At 44.0% G+C, this 22,506-nt stretch overlaps 1 protein-coding gene across 3 annotated transcripts in view; it reads left to right on the plus strand.

Moving 5' to 3' along the window:
• The window catches only part of MYBPH (myosin binding protein H), a 36,191-nt gene that overhangs the window by 3,092 nt on the left and 10,593 nt on the right, over positions 1–22,506 (plus strand). For 2 of the 3 annotated variants that reach the window (XR_014790686.1, XM_084853668.1), the window contains exons 2-6: positions 2,896–3,030; positions 5,109–5,276; positions 13,756–13,844; positions 15,885–16,083; positions 16,528–16,667. Coding sequence is in view for 2 of the 3 variants with exons in the window: in XM_084853668.1 (XP_084709794.1) it covers positions 2,896–3,030; positions 5,109–5,276; positions 13,756–13,844; positions 15,885–16,083; positions 16,528–16,667 (731 nt within the window). In the remaining variant the exon portion in view is untranslated. The remainder of the gene's footprint in view (positions 1–2,895; positions 3,031–5,108; positions 5,277–13,755; positions 13,845–15,884; positions 16,084–16,527; positions 16,668–22,506) is intronic. The other variant, XM_084853669.1, reaches the window with a different exon arrangement.

Below are 22,506 nucleotides of genomic sequence, written 5' to 3' on the forward strand. Positions count from 1 at the left end.
AGTTTGTTGTGATCCACACAATCAAAGGCTTTAGCATAGTCAATGAAGCAGAAATAGACGTTTTTCTGGAATTCTCTTGCTTTCTCCATTATCCAGCGAATGTTGGCGATCTGATCTCTAGTTCCTCTGCCTCTTCGAAACCCAGCTTGTACTTCCGGTAGTTCTCGGTTCACATGCTGCTGAAGCCTAGCTTGTAGGATTTTGAGCATCACCTTGCTGGTGAGCGCTAAATGAGCGCAATTGTGCAGTAGTTTGAACACTCTTTGGCGTTGCCCTTCTTTGCAATTGGAATGTAAACTGACCTTTTCCAGTCTTGTGGCCACTGTTGAGTGTTCCAAATTTGTTGGCATATTGGGTGCAGCACTTTAACAGCATCATCTTTTAGGATTTTAAATAGCTCAGCTGGAAGACTGTCATCTCCTCTAGCTTTGTTGTTACTAATGCTTCCTAAGGCCCACTTGACTTCACTCTCTAGGATGTCTGGCTCAAGTTCAGTGACTGCACTATCATGGCTATCAGGGACATTCAGATCCTTCCTGTATAGTTCTTCTGTGTATTCTTTCCACCTCTTCTGAATCTCTTCTGCTTCTCTTAGGTCCCTGCCTTCTTTGTCCTTTATCATGCCCGTCTTTGCACAAAACGTTCCCTTGAGATCTCCGATTTTCTTGAAAAGATCTCTAGTCTTTCCCATTCTATTGTTTTCCTTGATTTCTTTGCATTGTTCATTTAAGAAGGCCTTCTTGTCTCTCCTTGCTATTCTCTGGAACTCTGCATTCAGTTGGATAGATCTTCCCCTTTCTCCCTTGCTTTTCGCTTCCCTTCTTTCCTCAGCTACTTGTAAAGCCTCCTCAGACAGCCACTTTGCTTTCTTGCATTTCTTTTTCTTTGGGATGGATTGAGTTGCTGCCTCCTGAACAATGTTATGGACCTCCGTCCATAGTTCCTCAGGCACTCTGTCTATCAGGTCTAATCCCTTAAATCTATTCCTCACCTCCACTGTATGTTCATAAGGGATATGATTTAGGTCATACCTGAATGGTTTAGTGGTTTTCCCTACGTTCTTCAATTTAAGCCAAAATTTTGCAATAAGAAGCTCATGATCTGAGCCACAGTCAGCTCCAGGTCTTGTTTTGACTGATTGTATGGAGCTTCTCCATCTTTGGCTGCAAAGGACATAATCAATCTGATTTCGATATTGACCATCTGGTGATGTCCATGTGTAGAGTCATCTCTTGTGCTGTTGGAAAAGAGTGTTTGCTAAGATCAGCGTGTTCTCTTGGCAAAACTCTATTAGCCTTTGTCCTGCTTCATTTTGTACACCAAGGCCTTGCCTGCCTGTTATCCCGGTGATTTCTTGACTTCCTACTTTGGCATTCCAATCCCCTATGATGAAGAGGACATCTTTTTTTGGTGTTAGTTCTAGAAGGTGTTGTAGGTCTTCATAGAACCGATCAACCTCAGCTTCTTCAGCTTCAGTGGTTTGGGCATAGACTTGAAGTACTGTGATGTTGAATGGTTTGCTTGGATTCGTACTGAGATCATTCTATCATTTTTTAGATTGTACCCCAGTACTGCCTTTCCCACCCTTTTGTTGACTATGAGTGCTACTCCATTTCTTCTAAGGGATTCTTGCCCACGGTAGTAGATACGATGGTCACCTGAATTAAATTCGCCCATGCCTGTCCATTTGAGTTCGCTGATTCCCAAGATGTCGATGTTCAATCTTGCCATCTCATGTTTGACCCCCTCCAGCTTACCTTGATTCATTGATCTGACATTCCAGGTTCCTAAACAATATTGTTCTTTACAGCATCGGATTTCTTTTTCATGGGGTTACTCTCCCTCTGAAGACTCAGGCTCACAGTACTCTTGGACTCAGACCTGAATCTGGATGCCCAGGTCTTGGTGCTGGCAGGAGCGTATTTGCTCAGCTGAGGCTAGTGCACCAACTGCACCTGTTCCTACAGATGTCTGATCTAACCACAGTCACGCATGCCTTAGTTACCTCCCCTTTGGACAAGGTGGGGCTGCCTTCTAAAATGTTCAGAAACTTCAGCTGGTCCAGAAGGCTGCAGCCAGACTGTTAACTGGGGCCAGTTACAGGGAGCGTGTGACTCCTTTGTAACTGCAGCTTCACTGGCTACCAGTCTGTTTCGGGGCAAAATTCATAGCATGGCATATCCAGCTCTATCCTCCAACACCATACTGCCACTCGCCACCAACTCGTATTCACTGCCTGAGGCAGATGTCTCATTCTGCCTAATGGTAAGGCCGTCCCTGTACTGGATTGAAAGGATTACTGCTGAGGTAGTGTTTGTAAAATTCTTTGTGTAACTAGGGAAAGCACTGTGGCCTTGTTCACATGAAATGTTCACATGCCAGCCACACTCTAGATGTTGGTGTCCCCTTTTGGCTATATTTCCACACACACCTCCAACCCTGTGTGTTCAGTTGAACATGTGAAAGGGGCCTCTACGTGTGTAGAGCTGTATGTGTGTAGGGCTTCCATGCAATAGGAATCCCACTGCAATTGGGGTTCCCAGACACATAGAGATTCTTATGTGGATGTGTGGATGTAGGGCCCCCTTCCATGTGTTCAGCTGAATGTGTGAACATTGGGACACATGGTCAGAGGGCTGCACCGACATTGGGGCATGGCTAGCTGGCACAACCCTGTTCCCTGCTCACACGTTGGCTAAACATGCAAGTGCTTTGTCTGACCTGGAGATTGACATAGTTATCATGCAGTGGCTAAAATTGGGACGTGCATCCTCTGATTGTCTGGCTAAGCCCTTCATGTAGGAAGGAAGTACTGTGGGTTAGTACAGCATAAGAAGGATCGGACTGGAGGGGATTGAAAATGCCTTATTAATGCCTTTGTATTTGTGGTGGCAGGAACGCCTGGTGCTCCACTGAATCTGGCACTGGATGATGTGAACGACAACTCTGTGACTCTAACATGGGATGCACCGGAGAACGTGGGCCCCTCTGGCCTGGATGGATATGTGGTTGAGCACTGCAAAGATGGAAGTAGGCTTGGGTTTTACTCTCTTGTAAGCATGAGGAGCTGCATGTGTTGATGTGGAAAATAGCATAGCATAGATTGCTTTTTCCTCTGTTGACATATCTGCAACCATAATCTGGTGGGGAGGAAAGCCAGATGGTTTTCGTGCAGTGCTCATTAAAACCTGGAAAACCGCTAGTCAGGTGTGTAGAGAAGTTTACATGCCTATTGTTGTTAGTATGTGATTTTCTTTGCACCTGATCAGCAGTTTACATGCTTACTATTGTTGGTTTGTAATGGATATACTCTGAGCTCAAGCTGAGGAAGACTTAGAATCCCAGACGTAGCAAGTCACAAGGCTGTAGAATTTTGATGCAAGTCTTCTTATTTTAGGAGCTCTGAGGTGAGGAGATATTCCACAGGTGTAACTTCCCCTATTCAAAGGTTGGAGTGGTTCCATCCAACTGCAGAGCGACAGAACTTGCATGCTGGGGCAGGAAATATTGCACATGCCTGCTGTAGAATTATTCAAAGAGGGGAAGCTACTTCCCAACCAGGAAATGACAAACTTGGCCAGCCTTCTCAATGCATGGCCATACTGGCTGGGAGGTCATGGGAGTTGTAGTCCAATATATCTGGAGGGCACCAGGTTGGAGAAAGCTGATTTGGGCATTCAGACTCTTATAGACGATAACAGTGGAGATGTCTTTCCAAATTGGGAAGTAGGGAGGAATGGTTCTTTCTCCCCTATGTCTAGAATTTTGGAACCTTGAAGCAGATATGGAAGCTGCCAAAGACGTCCCTCCTGACCAATGCTTCCCTGACCATAGAAGTTTATAGAAGGTACAGTGCAGAATATTATTATGAAAAAGGGCAACAGAGTCTATGAAATCTGCTTTTTAAAACCTGGAAACATTAGGAACTTAGGGATTACATTTGTGAGCAATTGGTTTATAGACCAGTGATTGATTGATCATGTCATAGCCTGAATAGGTGGTGGGGGTTTACAAGATCTATCTTACACATTAAATATGCTATGATGATCATGGATGAGACCCGCTATGTTCCTCTGACATTGGTGGCATTCCTATTGATTGCTATGAACAATTCATGTTACCCATTTTCATTTTGAAATACTGATGAGTTTAAGTGTGTTGGTTAGTTGGGATGTCTGGTGGGCTACAGCTGGATGAATAATTTCTCATAAATAAATTATTTTGAGTTTAGCTCTTTTTCTTGCTTGCAGATTCCTTTCTGTATTCCAAATTGTTTGCTGAATATTTAATATGAGATAGTTTCAGCTTGCACAAATGAATTTTCACGTATTTATCATTCCATTGCTGCATAGCATTTCTATCCCTGATTTGTTATTAGAAGCTGTTGACCCTGAGCCAAGAAACACTTGCTGTCAGCATGGCACAAATGTTCACAAAAGGTGGTCCGAGCTTGATTGTAGCAGAAACATGTCCAGATATTGATAAAATACTGTTCCGCTCCAGTAGGAATAGATTGAATGTAAGAATGAAGCTATACATCGCCCTTTTACACTTCGCATTGTATCCAATGTTAGTTTAACTTCAGTCCCATTCATTTCCATGGGTCTACTCTAAGTAGGACCAACATTGGATATAACCCATGGAAGGCTAGAATGGACATCGTGCAACCTCAGATTTCGATAGAAGTAGACCTGTAAGTTAGCAAAGCATGGCTTGTAATTAAATTGTTTTGAGCAGCCAAATCTTGTGAATGTGTACTTGGACATATTCACAAGAATGTTGTGTTCAATGGGGTTTATTCTGAAGCAAAGTGTGCTTCAGAATACAGCCTTCATCTCTTGTTCCAAAGAAAGAATTGAGCGGACTTTCTAGAGGAGCCTTCCCCAACCTGGTGCCCTCAGATGTGTTGGACTACAACTCCCATCACTCCATGGCCAATGGAATGCTGGGAGTTGTAGTCCAACACATCTGTTCTAGACAGGTATGTTTTAAAGTCTGAACTGTCCGTTGAACTCACTGTCCATTGAACTGGTTTTTACAATAGTTCTTTCATAAGGAGCTGTTTGCAACTAATCATTTGCCTTATCTATCATATCTTTTTGTTCTAGCTACAGACTGGGTGGCTGCCAACAACAAGCCCTTCCTTTCCACACGTTACGTTATCCGCAATCTAACATTTGGAGATAAACTTCACATTCGTGTGAAAACTGTGAAAGGTGATGGAGTTAGTGACCCAGCAATCCTCAACGAACCCGTCATCATCAGAGAGATTCTTGGTATGTATCTTCAGTGCATTTAGTGTAGCCGAAGGTGCACATTAACGTTGATTATTCAGAGAACATGGTTTTGCAATCAGGGTAGCAGGGGTAATCTTAAAACAATTACTCCAGCTCCATTGAAACTAGCGTCATAAATGGCCAAACTGTATGTTTCTGGGAGTTCTATGATGATGAAGACGATTACTATTTATTTCATTTCTATACCACCCAATAGCCGAAACTCTCATGGTGATTCAGAAAAATAACCACCACAATACAAGATGATAAAAACGTAATATAAAATATTTAACACAAAAAATTTAAAACAGTTTAGGGAACGATCCAAGGGCCCCTAGACAGTGACTGAGGGCCCATAGGATGGTTCAGATTCCCAGATCTGAGACTGGCAACAGCACTCCAACCTTGGAAGCTGGGAATCGGAGCTCCGACCCATCTCTCCCTCACAGCTGGCACGGAAAGAACCACCCCGGCTATCTCTCCGAGGTTGGGAATACAACCTTGGAGAGGGGGGAAAGGGGGCGTTTCAGTGAGCGGGGAGGGGAGGAGACTGGAGAGGCCAGGATATGAGGTATTCTGAGGTCTCTCCAACCTCCCCCCCCCCCCAAGACACATTCACTAGATGGGCAAAAAAAGCCTGCCCTGCATAGGATGACCATAAGCCTATGGTGCTGTAATATGCTTTAGAACATGTATGTAAATTTCTTCTCTAGCTAGGGACCAGAAAAAAGGAGCTATGTAGGAGAGGAAATTTAACGTGAACAGCTTTTCACACCACTGCATGACATGTTGCCCAAATCCTCCCCTCTTTTAATGGTATAGGAGTCCTGCTCCCCTTTTCATCTGGGTCACCTTACCCCTAGCTCCATTTCAAATTACAGCAAAGGTTTATGTGACCTTCGCTGCATTTTATAAGTTTGAAAGCACCTTCACCCTCTCCAAGGTAGAACTTCCCCTCTTCTGTGGTAAGCAAGTATGTTGTGTGGAGTGTGAACTACGAAGACCTTGTATAACCTGGACAGAAGGATCATGCCCCAGACTAACCTAATTTCTGTTTCCACTGTGAAGAGGACTTATTTTTAGACAAACCTGTTGATGGAAAGGATGAACGCTGATGATGAACATATTTTGTCAGCCAATCTGTAAGTGGGTTCACTAATGCAGCCTGTAACCGTGCCATCTACCAGCCCGGACTGTGGCCACATTTATAGAAGAACTATCTTCCATTACTTGTGCACCACTAGCAGGAGGCATGGATGGAAGGAGTGCGGCCCTCAAGGTGTCTGCCACTTTTTGTAAAATTCATAGGCAATGCTTTTTAAGCTGGATCTGAATGAACCTATTGCAAGATAACATATTGGCAGTACTTCACCGGCTTTATTCTGTCGGAGCTGAGCAGATGGGCGATTTTAGCAAAATGTCCTAATGTGAGCAAGGCATGTGCAATAGCTATGTTTGACTAGCTGTTATTTAAAAATGACACTTCTTTGGTATATACAGTACTTTACTGGGAGAGCTCAGTTTCATGCCATATTCTCACAATTATCATAATTCTGGCACCATTCCATGCAATACAATGTATGCAACACACATTTTGACTCTGATAATACTAATGTTTTCATCGGAACCAAATGAGCCACGAGTCCTGATCTTGGTGAATGTTCACAGAATTTGGGTGTCATCTTCCTGCCCTCTGATGAACTCAATTCAAGTGCAAAAACTCTATTGTTCAATGGACAGGGTTAAAGGATTTGAGGGTGAGAAGTCATATATAGTTTATCTAGCTCAGCCTTCCGCAACCCAGAGCTCTCCAGATGTGTTGAAACTACAATTGCCATCACCCCCAGCCAGCATGGCCATGCCAGTTACTGCAGCCTCAAGCCCACTTACTAGTGTTTGGCAAAAATCTTTTTGGAGTGGCGTGTTGTCCTTGTTTGAAGTCTATACATATCTCTTTGCTGTCATCAGTAAGTTAAATTTAAATTGGCTTTGAGAAAACTGTGATATTGTGGTAGGCTCTGTAGCTTAAGTGACCTGTCTTTTGCAAAATATAAAATCTAGACCAGAAATCAGTATTTAAATTGTTCTTGCATTTAATTCTGTTTAGCTAATGAGGCTGCTTTATGTACACTTTGGGGAGCAAATTCCAGTTGAGTATCTGCTGTTTTGTAGTAACATGTAGTCAAAAAGTGTTATAGCTCCTTAGAGGCTGCAGGTCTACTTACACAGCTAGTTTTCTAGAGAGTTGGAGTAGTGCAGCAGTACTAGATTAGCCAGGTACTCACTAGGGGTCTTAGGCAACCTGCCCCTCTCAGCCACAGCGCTTCATGCACAATATGGAATCAATAATACTGACCTACATTATTGTATGTTGAAAGGATTGTTGGGATAATGTAATTAGTGATATAAACCTTTGCTGTCCACCCCGCCCCGCATGAGCTAAGATTGATGTGAAGGTAAATGTTCATTTGGAACCCTGCAAAGAGAAAAGCTAGGGGTGGGGAAACAGTTTGGAAGAGAGAAACAACTTGCAGAGGAAGGATTGAAAGCCCCTCTTCCAGCCACTCCTTCATTCTAAATTTCCTCTCCCAAAAAGGTTTTTCTCTTTAGAAAATATCAAAAAGAGGTTTAATTACATGCATATATCCCTAAGAAAAGCTATTTCATTACATGTGTACATATATAAGAAAAGCTATTTTGGGAAAGGGCTATATATAACAGAGGAGTGGCAGAGAAAGGGGTGTTTAACCCTTTCCCCACTTGCTGGTTTTCCATTCTAAAGGGAACAGCGCAGAAACTCTGGGTTGTTTATGGGTTAAACAATCCAGAGTTAACCCAACAGTACTTGCTCATGGTGTGCGAACCAGCTCAATGAATGGGCAAGAGCAGGGCTGGCCCTACTGTTAGGCAGAGTGAGGCAGCTGCCTAGGGTAGCAGATGCAGGGAGGGGGATGAGTGGCAGTGAGATGTTGGAGGACAGAGCTGTGTATGCCACATGACCTAACCTGTGCCCCCTAAGCTAGCCTATTGCCCTCAAGTGCAGTGGAAGACACTTCCTTGTCACCAGTGTTGAAGTAAGATACTACTGCCAGTCTAGACAGCTTTTGTAAATGGAATGGGAGGGGGACACCATCTTGTCCTTCACATCAGACAGCAAAATGTCTTGGGCCACCCCTGAACAAGAGTTCTCAGTAATAAAGTAGGTCAGTATTATCCCATATTGTGTAAATTTGTATATATGGTTTAGTTAAATTGGAGGGAGGAGGAAGTGGACCCAATTGCAGACTTTTAGTGCTGGAATATCTGGCCCAAATGGTGACATTGCATCTCAAGACTATCAGTGTCAGGTGCTTATAGCTTGTGACCTTTGTCTTTGGCACATCAGTTGGTACACATCATCCAAAGTAAGCATTTGTTGGCGCAGTGAGTCTGAGAATGGGGCTGGTAACACTGCTTGTTTATTCTAAAAGGCCCTACAATATTTTGTGGAACTCTTTTTTGTTTTCTTCCTGATTTAACCTCTTGCTTGCTGAGCAGCATATTGTTTACACTAATCTATGTTATGGCAAGCCATCACCCTTACAAAAATTCAGGATGCCAATTTAATACAGCTGGGTGACGTAACTGGTGAAGCTGGAAAAAGAAGAGGGAAAGCTCCAGTCAGTCACTCGACATTACAGTCTTTATCATATTTATATACCATCCTTCATCCAAAGAGTTCAAGGTAGTGTACATAGGGGATATCCCATTTTATTCTCATGATAATCCTGCTAGAAAATTAAGGCCGAGCAGCTCCATTTTGAGGACAGGTTATAACATTTGGAGCTTTTCTGTTTTGAAAGAAAAGGTAAGGAAGGACAGGATAGAGGTGTATAAAAGTAGGCATAGTGTGGAGAAAGTGGATAGGGAGAAGTTTTTCTCCCTTTCTCAGAATACGAGAACCCAGGGTCATTTAGGGTGCAGTCCTATGCATTTTTAGAAAGAAAAAAGTGATACAGTGCTGGGAGTTGTAGGACTTTTTTCTGCCTAAACATGCATAGACTTGCTCCTTAAGTAAAGCTGAATGGCGGGACATTTAGGACTGACAAAAGACAGCACTTCTTCACACCTCACATAGTTAAACTAAGGAATTTGCTTCCACAAGATGTGGTGATGTCCATCAACATAGACAGCCTTAAAAGGGATTAGATAAATTTGTGGAAGATAAGGCTAAATCAATTAGTCATGATAACCATATATTGCCCCCAGGATCAGAGGCAGCATACTTCTGAATCCTGTGGGAGGGGAGCAACTGTAGGAGAGGGCTATCACCTCATGCCCTACTTGAGGGCTCTCTATAGATATCAAGTTGGTCCAGTGGAAGCTGGTGGTTCTGATGTCAGTGGGGCGGTGAATCTGCTCTGAGTTTCAGTCAGAACCAGTCAGAACTCTAAAGGAGCTATCCAAGGTGCTTCACACCTTGAATAGGTACTTTGAGTTCTGACTGAAACCTGGAGCGGATTCACCGCCCCACTGACATCGGGGCCACCAGCCTCCACTGGATTGGTCACTGTGGGAAGCAGGATGTTAAACTAGTGGTTTTGGCTTAATGTTGCCATTTTTATTCTGAAAGAAAAGCAGCAGTGGGGCCCAAATCCAGCACTATGCTCCCAGTCAGTCATCCATGCATGTTTTCTGTTAAAACACACACATACTATTTGTCTCCAGAAGTGCTGTTTGGTGTAGTAGGGATTCCAACCAAGTCTAGCCATTACACCACAATGAACTTAGCATAGAAAGGATCCTTGTGTGCACAGGTAAACAGTTAGCATGGTCCCTTTAATAGGCAAGCTGCGCCTTGCTTTGCATGCAGGGACATGAAACACTATATAGAAATTAAGTCCTTCCCTTGGAGTATTACATTTCTCTAGACTAAGGATATGTGCTAGGAAGGCATTGCAAAGCCAAGTAGATGGGTGAGTGAAGATGCTGTTTTAGTTGTTGGCAGGGCGTTTAGGTCTGTCAGATTCTCCTCTGGTATATCCTAGTGTACTGTGGGTGCTTTATGCACACAATAGATAAAGTATCTTTCAACTTCATTTTAATCCTGACTCGTTCTTTACATGAACACTGGTGGAATGTAAGCTGCTTCATGTTTAAGCCTTAGATGCACACATAGCTCTTTCATTCAACTTCAACATAATTCCTTTACCACTCAGGAGACAGCTTACAAATGTAGCATGATATGGTTACGCCATTGCTATTTTGATGCTAGGGAAGGTGACAACAAGCCATTAAACATACACAGGCTTCATTTGCATCTCACACAATGTTTCCCCAGGGAACATATAAAGGTATGTTTCCAGCGTGTGCTGTTGGCTGCATTGCTCATGCACACACATCTTCTTGGATGACTGTTAAGATATTTTTTTAAATCTTACCCTATTTGTGAATCAGAAGAGCAAGTTCAAAGCAATTGCCCGATGTGGAATATCGCATGTAAATCCAGCTTCTTGTTCAATAAACATACTGTTCAGCAGTGGCTGGTCCTCCAGTTTTCTTAGCAAGTAGGGATACTCTTATTACACCTATTAAATATGGGGACTATAATCTATTCCAACCAGAAAGAATACTCCCCGTTAAATTAATATCATCAAGGAGTCTTACAACAACTGGCACCCACCATCCAGTATTATATTTAAAGACTTCCAGGGATGCCATCCTTGCTTGGAGCTTTACAGCGTAATCCTGTGTCTACGCAGAAGTAAGACTCATTGAGTCTTACTCCCAGGTAAGTGGGTATAGGATTGCAGCCTTAGTAAGTAACAGTGTATAGGATCCAATATATCCAGGTCAGAATTGTTTATTTATTACTAGTTTTTGTATTTAAAACATTTGTATCCTGCCCTATATCATCACGATCTCAGGGCGGCATACAGATAAATTCAATTTAAACAGTATAAAACAATAAATAATTTAAACAGCTAAAAACATATTAAACCATTAAACAAGCTAATATCAATTAAAATCTAAAACAATAACACAGTTGAAACAGTGTGCTACTTTAGGGAATGCATTTAGCCCTCAAAGGATTTGGTAAAAAGCCATGTTTTACTTGGCACTGAAATGAGACCAATGTCTGCGCCAATCGGGCCTCCAAGGGGAGGGCTTTCCACAACCGGGGTGCCACAGCAGAGAAGGCCCTCTCCCACGTCCCACCATAGTGTATGTCTCGCACTGGTGGGACGCAGAGAAGAATACGGAGCAAGACCTATACTTAGAAAGGCCTTAGATATGTTGAAAAAGCTGGGGTAGCAAGATGCAAAGCCAAGAGTCTTGCTTTGGATTTTTCATTATTTGCATGATTTTTCATCTTGTACGAAACTGGACTTCCATATTTTTGCCTAGTAGATAGATGTGCAAGTTTAGGGTTGGCTGAGACAGAGACGTACAGAGACATTTGAGCTTCCTACTACACCAGCTCTTTCATTGCATGGGAAGACATCTCCATCTCTTGAACGAAGGTCTATCTCTTTGCCTTGGTATCTAATCAATAAGATAATAACCTGACTGAAATAAGATTCCAGGCAGTGCTTAATGACATTTCTGTATAACACAGGGAGGAAAGTCACATCTACCAATTTCAGCTTCTCAGGGAATCAACAGTAAGAACTCCACAGAGGGGTTCATCACGCAAGGCTATTTATTTCGCAGTTTACCGGGGCTTATGTTTCCGCATTCTAAGTGAGATAAAGATCAGCTCTTTACACAGACAAGTTCTCTGCAGCCTTGGGGCAGAGAGTGAGCAGTGAATCAGTGGGTCTCCCAAGGGATTCAAGTATCTCTTGTGCTCTCTCTCTGCAAAGCAGCACATGGTGTGTGTGTGTGTGGGGGGGCTTTGTTGCTGTCATGGGGAGTTGCTGTCTTCTTCTTCCTCCCCCCGGCCAGCTCCGCGCTCACCTTGTGCCTCTCCTAGCCTGGCCAAGAAAACTCCTCTCAGCCCAGATTAACAGGCAGACATGCTGGACGAGGGGAAGGGGATGTGCAGTTGTGATTTTCCTGCTCCTCCCAATGGCTTCTTCTTCCTAGGCTGTGGTTATATCGGAACCGCACATGTACACACAGCCATTAAAGCAGATTTACATTTAAATAGTGGATTATTTCAAGCTTTTTTAAAAAGCGGGATAAAGATCAAATACAGCTGGATGTGTCCTAGAGGTTGACGGCATCATGTAAATGACCAGCAAATTTCCGTGAGTGACCAATCATGAGCGTACTATAAATGCCTCACGTAAAGACAGCCTGAGTGTTGTGAAAATGGGAACTCAGAGTGGCTGTGCCTGTGAGAGCATGTTATAGTTGGATCTTGAATTAGTCTCAGGGTTAAAGGGTGAGAATGTGTCCATTCTTCCTTGTTCCACTGTGGATGCTTCCAGACAAGGCTTTCATGGTGCCATCACCTTCCACAGAATTTTACGGGTGTGTGTGTGGGGGGGTGTCCGGATGATGTTCCACTCATAGCGCTCCCATGTTTTTCCACCCCTTCGTCCTTTTTTTTTCTTACCACAGAAATTCTGTTAAGGAAATAAAAAGATGGAATAGCTGTACATAGCTGCCTTTTGATTGGTAGTGTTAGAAGGCCTCTGTGTGGAAGCACCTTGAGTAGGTGCTTCCACACAGACAGCAGAATTGTGGCAAATACGACTATATACTTAACTTTTGACACCAAAGGAGGAAGAGATATGTGTCAGCTTGATGGTGAGGATACAGCAAGAAAGGTCTGTGGCTGCTAAGAGGCACTTGACTAGCTATTGATGCTAGATGCACAGATGAGGTTTAGGAGATGGGGAGAACCCCGGGCTCCCTCTATCCCTAGGGATAGCCTTTAAAAAGAATAATAAAACTCTCATTTCCAGTGATTTTTTTTCTAAAAGTTGTTAACCTGACCTGAAGACTTCCATGGCTTGGGGAGCGTTATAAATGTGTCATTTACTACTGGATAGAAGGTAAAGCACTGCCTTTGTAGCATTGGCCAGAACTCATTCCTGTCTTGATTTTCCAGGCTGCGGTGGTAAAGCTAGCCAGTTTCTTTTCCTTATGTCCCTGGATTGTGTTTATGGTCCAAGGAAGAAGCATTGCTCTGCTGAGGGAAAATCCCCATGATTTTCCTCACTGGGAAAATCAACCTCACTGGGAAATATAAAATGTGCTGTGGACAGCTGAGACATTACTCTGTGGCAGGGGTGGGCAACATGTGGCCCTCCAGATGTTGAACTGCAACTCCCATCAGTCATAGCCAGCATAGCCAATGAGGTATGATGGGAGTTCCAGTCCAACGACATCTGGAGGGCCACACATTTCCCATCCTTGCCCTGTCGTTATCTGCATGTTCTCCCTTAACACTTCCCCTGAGAGTTCCAAGTAAAGGAGATTCACCTGTCCTTCCACAACAGAGTTCCACAATACTAATGATAGACTGATACTATTCTGCTTTGTCCAGAGCATCCCAAGATCCGTCTGCCACGCTACTTGAGAGAATTGTACATGAGGACTGTGGGAGATGTGGTGAACCTGATGATCCCTTTTCGGGTAGGTGTATCATGATTCCTGTTTAATGGCTGTTTTGCCCTTCCAGCCTCTTCTGAAGAACAGCCTTCGAATAAGGGTCAAGAAACTAACAATAGTGGATAAACCAAAGTAACAGTTGGCAGAAAATAGCAAAGTTAGACTATCTCTCAGGTGGGTTTCAGTAGGCAGACGATTTCAGCAACCGAAGCAGGGTTAGAGAGGGAGCAGGTTGACCTGACTTTAAATGAGAATTTATCAAAGTTCTGGTAGAGGCCCAACTGTGCTTGAACATGGCCTGATTACTGAGGAAGAGAAAGGAGAAATGGGCAATAAGGAAATATAGAGCCTGGGAAGAGATTCAGACTGGGCCAAAACTGGGTACTTCACAAGCCATTCAGTCCCAGACTGTTATGCCTAAACAAGCCCAAACTATGTTTGGCTAACATATATGGTTTACAAAAGCATTTTATTTGTATATTTCAAGTCATGCCAAACCCATCACCCAGCAGAGGCTGGTAGTGGTGAATTCCCGCCAGGTTTCAGTCAGAACCAGTCAGAACTGTATAGCTTCTTTAGAGTTCTGAGTGGTTCTGACTGAACCCAGAGTGGATTCACCACCCCACTGACATCAGAGCCACCAGCCTCCACTCCCTTCACCCCTTGGCAGCCTCCTAATCCCAGAACACTGATGAGAAAGGGTCTTGTATCTATCTGATTTGACTTTTCCCAGCACTGAACTCTGGCACTGGATCTTCCTTTTTATCTTCCTCTGATTTAAAGAGCTCTTACCTAACAGATCATCTCTACACTGCTATCTGCATACAGAATGCAGAAGCAATATGCTCCAGTCCAGCACTGGAGTGGGCTTTATAGCGCAGAGCCTAAAATAGCTCTCTGCCCGAAATAGCAAGTGCAAGCCATATGGAGTGGCAAAGAGAGGCTTTGAATAGAGTATAGCACTCCATGCATTTCCTTGGTTCTTGGATATTTGTAGACTGATACTACTGTGGATCTAGGCTCCTCCCTTAAAGGGACAGCTGCCGGATGCAACTGCATTTGACACACATTCATACTAGCTTCAGCTGTCCCTAGATTTTTTGGTGGGGGTGACTTCAGAGCCCAGGGCTTTTAGGAAAATTCTCTGCATGAAAAAAAATGGCATCTCTCTTGTGCATGGACGACCATTGTGCCCCCCCCCCCACACACACAAACAGTGGTTCTATAACTGGATACTGCTAATATCTTGGAGACCCTGCAGAGATGGAAATACCCCTTGTGCAAAGAATGCAGAATATGGGTGATGTTAAAAGAAATGTGTGTCTGCGACTGTCCTGTCTCTGAATAAAATCTGAAACATGTAGGTTTTTTTTAATTTATCGAAACCAAAATCATACCCAGCTAGAAAGTGGGAACAAATGAGTAATGGTTTCTAGTGTAAAGTTTGGGCTGCCAGACAGTCATGGTGAATATGGTCTTTTCCCACAAGGTCTTTGGTCTTCTAAACAAGTTCGGCTTCGACACATGAACTCTAAAACCCTGCTCAATAGTGTTTTACTGAACACTGGCCTTCTCTAGGCCATCATGAAAGACCACTAGCTGCCTATTGCTGTCGATTCATTGTACTTTTGTAAGCATTAGTTGCCTAGACCAGGAGTGCAGAACCTCTTTCAGCCCGAGGGCCAAACTGCATTTCAGAGAAGCTCTCGGGGGCTGTATTCCAGTGGTGGGTGGGGCCAAAGATCTTAAAAATACCAGCCTATTTTAGCTTACATCTCTTACTGCCAGTAACTAAGCCTTTGAAGAGGCATTTCAACCTTTTAGAATGGGGAACAACCTGCACAAAAGCCAGGAAACCATAAGATGGTCAGTGGTTGGGGAAAGGGGGGCAGGGGAAAAAAGGAGGCAGGGGAGGGGGGCGTGGCCATCTGAGGAACCCTAGAAGGTCAGATTGGGACTCCAGGAGGACTGGATTTGGCCCCCAAGCCAGACATTCTGCACCCCGCCTTAGACAAATACAACAAAACCAACCTCTATCTATTCTCTTCCACATACTTTTCTTAGGGAAAGCCAAAGCCACAGGTGACATGGACCAAAGAAGGCCAACCTCTGGATCCCAAGCGAGTGATTGTGCGCAACAGTGACAAGGACTCCATCTTCTTTATCCGCGAAGCACAGCGCAAGGATTCTGGAAAATATGAAATGAGTGTTAAGGTCTTAGATGAACTAGAAGACAAGGCCATCATTGACCTCCAGGTGATTGGTAAGGGCAATGGAACCATATGGTTTGATTTATTATCTGAAGGATGATGAGGACAGGTGCCTCTTCCTTTGAAGCAAGGCTCTCTAAAGCAAGGGTTGTTAGCTGGACCTGGCATAATTAGACCTTGGATTATGTGGCACTTATGTCACAAGGAAGGTAGGCTTGAGTCCATTATGTAATTGGGGAAGAGGAAGGTCTATAGGTAAAAGACACTGAAAAATCAGGAGCCATTGTTTCTGGTGTCAAGGTTACACTCAGGTCAGGTAGCAGACGATGGGGCTGAAAAGGCAGCTTATCCTGCATGGGTGAGGCATATATTCCAACATGCTTATAGTGTCTTCTTTTCTGCTCTTTGTTATCTGGTGCCTCCTCTTGCATTGCTCTATGCTGTGCTCTGGCAGGTAGCCAGAGCTGATGCTTCAGTAATGTGTCTTTTCCTTTCAGAGAGACCAGGTCCTCCTGAGAACCTGAAACTGCTGGATGTGTGGGGTTTTAATGTGGCACTGCAGTGGAACCCACCCAAAGATAATGGCAATGCTGAGCTCAAGGGTTACACAGTTCAAAAAGCAGACATGAAGACTAAGGTAAGAACTGGGGACTGGAAGGGATACAACCCAGGAGAAGAGAATGGAGGAGTACCTGATTTTTTAAAAAAAGAATAAGCTTTGCTGCACTTTGGTCCATACAGGGCTCCATGAGGGAGTGCTCCGCACCAGTAAAAATCACTTCACAGAACATACTTCCTGGTGGGGGTGGGGGTTGGAGTGAACGTCACTCCATCACTGTCAGGGGCTGCTCAACCAGTAAGAGAGGCTTCCCTCCCTCTCCCCCCTTTCTCCTTTCCCCTGAAACTCCAGATGCACCTGCATTTCAGGAGCAAGCCTCATTGAGCACAATGGGAGTTACTTCTGAGGAGACACTAATGGGTTCATTCTGGGAAGGACAGCAGTAAACACGGGGATGGAGAACCAGACCCCATTGTAACCCGATGCTGCGCAGGATCACTGTAATGGAGGTGTGAATTAGTTATTTCCGAAGGGAATAAACCAAGCCATGGAGAATCGCAGGTTCAGTAAAGTGCTTTACAGACTTCAGGGAATCAGTGCTTTAAAATCTGTATTTCAATTCAGGGGGATCTCTGTAAATTCTGATGTGCGCAAGCCTCATTGAGCACAAAGGGAGTTGCTTCAGAGTAGACACTAATTGGTTTGTGCTAGGAAACACAGGGACAGGAAACACCCCTTGACTAGGGTCATGGTGAAAGGCACACCCCTGGGCAGGGCTAGCATTTTGTTGTTGTTGTTGTTCAGTCGTTCAGTTGTGTCCGACCCTCCGTGACCCCATGGACCACAGCACGCCAGGCCCCCCTGTCCTGCGCTCTCTCCCGGAGCGTGCTCAAGTTCATATTCATTGCATCAGTGACGCTATCTAGCCATCTCATCCTCTGCCGTCCCCTTCTCCTTTTGCCTTCAGTCTTTCCCAGCATCAGGGTCTTTTCCAGAGAGTTTTCTCTTCGCATTAGGTGGCCAAAATATTTGAGCTTCAGCTTCAGTATCTGTCCTTCCAATGAGCAGTCAGGGTTGATTTCCTTTAGGATGGACTGATTGGACCTCCTTGCAGTCCAGGGGACTCGTAAGAGTCTTCTCCAGCACCACAGTTCAAAAGCATCAATTCTTTGGCGCTCATGTGGGGGTTGAGCCACACAACAACTATGCCAGCGAGAACCCAACTTAAGGACAAGAAACGGACTTTAAGCAGTCTCAGAGAATCCGTTTTTTCCATGATAAGCTCCAGGGTGGCTGCTGGATCGCCACGATGTCATGTATCCACGTGGCCAGCTCAGTAAATCACTGGTGGAGATACCCCCCCCCCCCAAATGGAACAGCTGGGAGTTGAAGTTCTTGCAAGGATCAGTAGTGGGTCCTGTAGCCATCACCCCAATCCATATTCTGAAATGGATTTAACTAAACTACTGATAAGCCCTTTAGCAGTAAGGCAAATAAGACATAATAATAAGACATTATTTGCCTTACTAGAGCCTTTATCTAGAAGTACCCGAAGGTTATACCTTAATCTAGCACTTGGCATAGATTTAATTGAAGATTGTACCTACTTTCATGTAAGGAAACCAAGAAATTCTCAAATACATCCTGAATTTGTTGTACCTCCTAAACAACAATATATTTGCAAAAAATAATATTACAGGCCTCTCCTAGCTTCCTGTTTAGTAAAGATATTTTAGGGTTTTGTTTATTATAATTAAAAATAATTATAATTCTATAGCACTTACCACTGTACAATGTTCATCCCTTTGATTCTCACAACAGCCCATCTGGTGAGTTCTGCTGAGATTGAATTTGCCTAAAGCCATTGAGTGAGGTTCACAGCTGATCAGGTACTTGAACCTGAGTCCTCCATACCTATTTAAATACTTGATCAGCCACACCATATTGACATTGGAACAGCATCCACCACTGTATCTAGGACAGGAATGGCAATATGTCTTCCCAAGCGTGCGTCTGTGTTTCCTGCTGTGTGAGGTGGGCCTAGCCCTGAGTTGTAAGGGCATGGGTTAGAAACTGCCATGGATGAGAAAAGGTGTGCAACAGATTGGGAGGTAGCAGATTAGAAATTTCTGGGGGAAATCTGTTACCTGGCACAGTGGGGTCAACAATTCTTGTGAAGTGGCTGCTACTTTCAGAGACACTGATATTAGATTGCTATAAGGAGCTGGGAATAGCTAAGAGGGTGGCAGCTGGCTGGCTAGGGTGGTGATGTGAGACAGCAGGGCAGATGGCCAAGCTGTAATAAGGAATGCCTTCCCAATGCAAATACTAGCTTGAGAAGAGAGATTTTCCTTGGGACCACAGCAGGGGAGGAAAGAGTTAAATTCCTTCTCCCTGCTTGCTCTGATCCAGGTAATTATCATCCTCCACCAAACTGATGCAATTTACATTTTAAAAAATGAACATTAAATGCAAATATACATTTAAGGTCATATCTAGTTTGGCCCTCAGTGGGTGAGATTTTGCACAGAAAAGCACAGCTTGGGAATAAGGATGAGAAACCATAACCTGGTGTCTGAGGGATTCCAAACACTCACCTTGCACTGCGAAATGTGATTCAAGCAGTAAAATCTTTTCTGGAACTTGTTTTGGGGACTTTTTTTTTTTTACATTCTCTTTAGCATAAGAGGATTTTAAGAACTGATGGCAACCTCCCATCAACCCAAAACAAATCCCAGAGAAGATGATGCTACTATTGCTTGGATCTAATTTTGTATTGTGCAAAGTGGGTGTTTGAAATTCCTCAGAAAAGGCATCCAGGAAAGAATGTTCTAGGAAACCAGATTATGGCTGCTCAGGATGTGATATGGAGCCCATTTAGAGGAGCAAACGTCAGCCTGATTGGGAAGCTGGAATAGAGCAAGGAAATCTGCATCACAGAAAACAGAAGCAGAAATTGTGGTTAGCCTGGGAAGAGTTGTGGAGGTGTGACAATAGACAATGATACCCTGTTTGTTTCTTCAGAGTTTATCTTAATTCACTGCTGCAAATGAAGCCTGACCAGCCCCCTCCCCACTACCATGAAATAGGGAGGGTGGCAACGAAAAAAATCTGTTTCACAGCATGATGGGTGTAGCATGAGCTTTGGTCTCAGAGCCCTAAAAACTGCATGCTGATGTTGTTAACATGCCCCAGCATTTAGGGCAGGGATGGGCAACTTGTGGCTCTCCAGATGTTTTAGCCTACAGCTCCTATCAGCCCTAGCCAGCACAGCCAATGCTGATGCATGATGGGAGCTGTAGGCCAAAACATCTGGAGGGCCACAAGTTGCCCACCCCTGGTTTAGGGTCTCAATTCAAACTCTAGATTACCATTCTGGGCATCCAGAGGATGTCTGGGAAATTAATCTGCTTATTCTGTATTATTTACAGATTGGATATGCAAGTATCTGCCCGTAATAAAACAGGAACAGAATGATCTGAGATGTCCTGTTCACTAAACCTTGTGAGAGTGCCAGCTGAGCTGTCACACTAGTGACTTCTCTGATACGTTCTTTGGATCACATAGCTCAGCTGAGCATGAGCCCAGAGCTGATGCACTGCCCATGCCGTGGGTCTGTTGTGAGACTGTAGGCAGCTGGTCTCATCACAACCAATGTGCAAATGTGTGCTCATATAGATGTATCCTTAGTGGTTCTGTTCTGTTCTGTTCTGGTGCCTGGTCCAACACCTGGAGAGACTGAAGAATATGGAGCAATGACTGACTATGGGTTTATATAATTTAGGATGTTGCTTCTTTTCTTTGGGAGCAATGCCTAGGCATACCCAAGTGAAGTGCTCCATAGCTACAAAGTTGTTACTGCTAGGTGGCACTGTTATGTTTTATTATTTATTCATTATGTTTTTATCCCACCTTTTGTCAAAGGAGCTCAATGTGCCATACGTAGTCCTTTCCCTGTGTATCCTCACAACAAGCCTGTGAGGTCATTAACTTAAGGCTGAAAAAGAGCAACTGACCCAAGGCTAAGCAGTGAGTTTCATGACAGAGATTTGAACCCAGGCCTCTCTTGTCCAACACTCTTAACTGCTACACTGCATTGGCTCTCATGCTGGTTATACACTCTGTCTACCCTTGAAGAGCTTTGATTTTATGGCGAAATATCCTTTAGCAGCCACACCACAATATAGAGAATGGAATGACCCCCAGAAATACAGAATTTGGCCACAGCTGGTTTAGTTAGTGGAAGTGTGGACAGGAAAAGAACAATAGAACTATGGACACTGCTTGGAATGTTTATTTTATAAATTTTAAAAATAAAAATACATGAATTGGTAACAGTATCTTGAATAAGAAGGAAAATCAGGGTAAAAAAACAACAACCCCATGTATGAACTGATTAAAAAAAACAAGTATACAACCTAAATAACTCTCTAAATATATCCTTATTTAGTCCAACAAATCTTTCCCTTGAGAACCCTTTCCTCTCTGATCCTCCATTGGCTGCATTTATTTCAGAAATGGCAGTAGGTCAGCCTGGTTTGCCTTTGTAACAGAGCTTTGTTCATGGGGTCCTTCCAGTCATATTTCCCCTGGAAGAGTTGGCACCCTCAGCTCTTTTTGGAAACCCAGAACTATGGCATGTGCCTCACATAGCTGCTCTTTAGAAGTATTCCTAGCATTTATGAGCCTGTGTGTCCAGATGCCCAGGGAGGAGGGCTGGCTCCGGGTTTTTGAGGGCCCTTGGGCAAGGCACCCTCAGCGGGCCCCTCCCTCAGTGAGCCCACCTTCTCACTGCCATTGTCAGCAACTGCTTTTGCGACCCCTCCTCTTTTCTCATGATTGCTACCACTTGCTTGTTTGACAGGCAGAGAGCCGGAGAGCAAGTAGGCCGTGGCATCTACAGCTCCTGCTTCTCACCACCATCATTGTCTCGGCCAAAGAGAGAGGCAGGTGAACAAGCAAGCTGCAGTGGTGAGGAGGAGGAGCAACTCTAGCAGGCTTTTGTCAGTGGGCCCCTGCTGTGGGTGTGGGCTCTCAACAGGTGCCCAGCCATGCCTACCCTTGGCACCGGTCTGTCGGGGACACTTCACATATAAATGTGGGTGCACATTAAAGACTTAGCATGTACATGTGTGGATCATGTGTGACAGCTATGAGTCTTTTCATCCCATGTATATGCATTGGAGAGCCGGGGCCAGTTGTCGTTCTTGTGGGTTCTCCATGCAGTGGAAAAAAAGACGTCTCATGCTAAATGTTTAATATGTACCTGCTTCTACTGTATCATTTGAAGCAGCCACCCACAGTCTTGCTTTTCCAGCCCTCTCTTCTTAGACTTTCAGTTCTGTCCTACCAGTTTAAATTGCCTTCTCCCCCATACAAATAACAAACCATCGTTTAGGATAAACCCTAAAAGCAGATCTTTAAGACTCATCTGTTTACCTTGACCTATAACTGAGTTAGACTTTTACTGCGTCGTGGGTGGGGAATGCATGGCCCTCCAGGTGTTGTTGGACTGTGACTTCCATCAGCCCTAGCCAGCATAGCCAATGGGTGAGAGATGCTGGGAGCTGCAGAAGGCCACGTGTTCCCCATTCTTGGTGTATATGATACTGTCTGGTTTTACTTGTTAATTCTGATTTTATAATTGTTTTTATTATTATTTGCATTATTATGTTTTGTGGCTTTCACTTTTGCTGTACACTGCCTTGGGAGGGTTTACTCTAAAAGGCAGGGTATAACTCTTTTAAATAAATAATAAAGTAAAACACTCTGTGCCCTTCCATTCAAGCTGAAAACTCATACAAATGTTCAGAAACACACACAGTACAGTCCTCTTGGGAATAAACCATTTCAAAATGTGGGGGAGGAGGGCTGACTCTAGGTACATCACTACTGCCAGATGTGCAAGAATTCTCCT

The sequence above is a fragment of the Heloderma suspectum genome, chromosome 4, assembly GCF_057233095.1.
Source record: "Heloderma suspectum isolate Gila_16-S chromosome 4, 16-S_ref, whole genome shotgun sequence".
Taxonomy (NCBI): Eukaryota; Metazoa; Chordata; class Lepidosauria; order Squamata; family Helodermatidae; genus Heloderma; species Heloderma suspectum.